The following is a 1,919-nucleotide window of genomic DNA, read 5'->3' as shown; positions in this document are numbered from 1 at the left end:
TACATTTACTTACAGCAAATATGCCCCTGGGTGCATTTTTTTGGTCCGAAGACTGTTTTTTAAGAAGTACATACCCAAAGTTGAGTAAAAAACCTTTAAAAAGTGACTTTTGCAGAACAGGTCCCCTTTAAGGATAACACTGTTCTTCATATTCATATAAATTATTAAAGCCCAAATGAAGTGTTAATAGTAGGGTACGACTTTGTGTCTGCATTCTTGTTTAAAGTCTTTTAAAATGGACTTTTACTGATATACGTAGTTGCGAAACTACAGCCATTCCATCCCTGTTATATCGACATGCGACTGCATGTCGGCTCATTAAGGCCTTCAGAAGAGGATGTGGGCTTAAAACGCCTTCATCTAAAAGACTCACAGCAGCAATAAGCCTCGACGGATTCACAGCATGTTAATCAATAAGGCTCTGATGTTTCTCGGAGATTCTCAGATGAGGGAAATCTTCGCCTTCTTCTTTTTTTCTTCTTTAGGTCATTCGTGACTTCTAGTCTTTCCTCTCATGGCAGGCCGCCATCCCTCTTGACAGCTGTCCAGCGAAACAAGCATCAATCTTCACCTAAAGCCTGCGATTAACTTTTTTTTTTTTTTTTACCACTTCACACCCCCTCTCTTTGTCCCTTGTTTTCTACTGTCTGTTTATTCTGTTGTCTTCTCACTTTGTCTTTCACCTTCACTTTTATTCACAAACTCTTCAGCACTTTCTGTTATTCGAAAATCAATCATTTCTTTGTTCTTTCATCTGGCAAAGTGAMTCTTTTTTGTTTTTTATTATCACTTGCTGAAAGAGAAAAAGCTGGTGGTAAAGTTTCTACCCATGACTGTGTGTGTTTTGTGTCTTTTACCAAAACATCTCAAAAAGCACCGGATGAATTTTAAWGAAACTGCAGAAAGTAATAATTGGCCTGATTTAAGTTTTTTGAGCTTATCCTGATTCAAGATAGCTGCCACAGCCAGCTGATTAAAAAAATGCCATAATGTATTTAATTAAGTAAATCTTACAGATATTGACCTAAAATAGAAATAATACTGTAGCAGTCTTCTCAACACATCACTCTGAGTGACACCTTGTGATATCATAAGAGATAGCACAAAACATTTTCAAGGTTTGACCAAAATGGCTACAACTCCGTCATTTCTGAAGGTGGTATTAGCCTAACATTTTGGGATGACAGGATGCTGGCGATGTCTTTTTTTTTTTTTTCAGAAAATGCAGATATTTCAGCATCTGGAACATTTAGGTGCCCTGTGTAAAATGCATGTGTAAGACATTTCATCCCTCCTCAATCTGTCCTGCAGGAGGAGTTGCGGGAGCTGAGGCAGCATCCCATCGACCCCCAAGCAGAGCAGGAGATCATCAACAGCATCGAGGAGATCTACTTCTCCGGCGACTCCTTCGACATGGTGCAACATGAACTGGAGGTCAGAGCTCGTGTTACTGCGTGCCTCTCACTTTTAAAACGCCAGGGACTTGCTCCTAAGTTCCCACGCCCCGCCACTATAAAACTGATTGCATCAAACTCACCGCTTTTCACTGACTTTGATAAGGAGCGCGCTGCATCTTAAATGTGAATAAATATGGTTTGTTGCTCATTGAGCCCCGTCTGACTGGCAGGAATAAAGCTCTTTCTCACCTGAGCTGCCGTCTCTTACACTTCTACTGAGCTGCATGCATATCATTGAGGTCTGGATTGATGGATTGCGTCTGCTCAACACAAGAAAGGTGTGAAATCTCATTAGATTTATCTTGGTATTGCTACACCATCTGAAATGAGACTCTCAGTCAAGAGGAAAGTAATTACCTATCATCCTTTGGGCCATGGATTCGTAATATCTTCTTTCTCTTGCAGAGTTTGTTTGCTGTTTACTAAATAGGATCCTCTACAGTGTTTCCCCTACCATTATAC

The 1,919-nt window shown here is 40.2% G+C and overlaps 1 protein-coding gene across 3 annotated transcripts in view; it reads left to right on the top strand.

The window, feature by feature from the left end:
* The window catches only part of vps50 (VPS50 subunit of EARP/GARPII complex), a 114,820-nt gene that overhangs the window by 10,189 nt on the left and 102,712 nt on the right, over positions 1 to 1,919 (top strand). For all 3 annotated transcript variants that reach the window (XR_001312137.1, XM_014028877.1, XM_014028876.1), the window contains exon 3: positions 1,312 to 1,434. Coding sequence is in view for 2 of the 3 variants with exons in the window: in XM_014028877.1 (XP_013884331.1) it covers positions 1,312 to 1,434 (123 nt within the window). In the remaining variant the exon portion in view is untranslated. The remainder of the gene's footprint in view (positions 1 to 1,311; positions 1,435 to 1,919) is intronic.

The sequence above is a fragment of the Austrofundulus limnaeus genome, unplaced genomic scaffold (genome assembly GCF_001266775.1).
Source record: "Austrofundulus limnaeus strain Quisiro unplaced genomic scaffold, Austrofundulus_limnaeus-1.0 Scaffold826, whole genome shotgun sequence".
Classification (NCBI taxonomy): Eukaryota; Metazoa; Chordata; class Actinopteri; order Cyprinodontiformes; family Rivulidae; genus Austrofundulus; species Austrofundulus limnaeus.
This window is presented reverse-complemented; position numbering and strand designations above follow the sequence as displayed.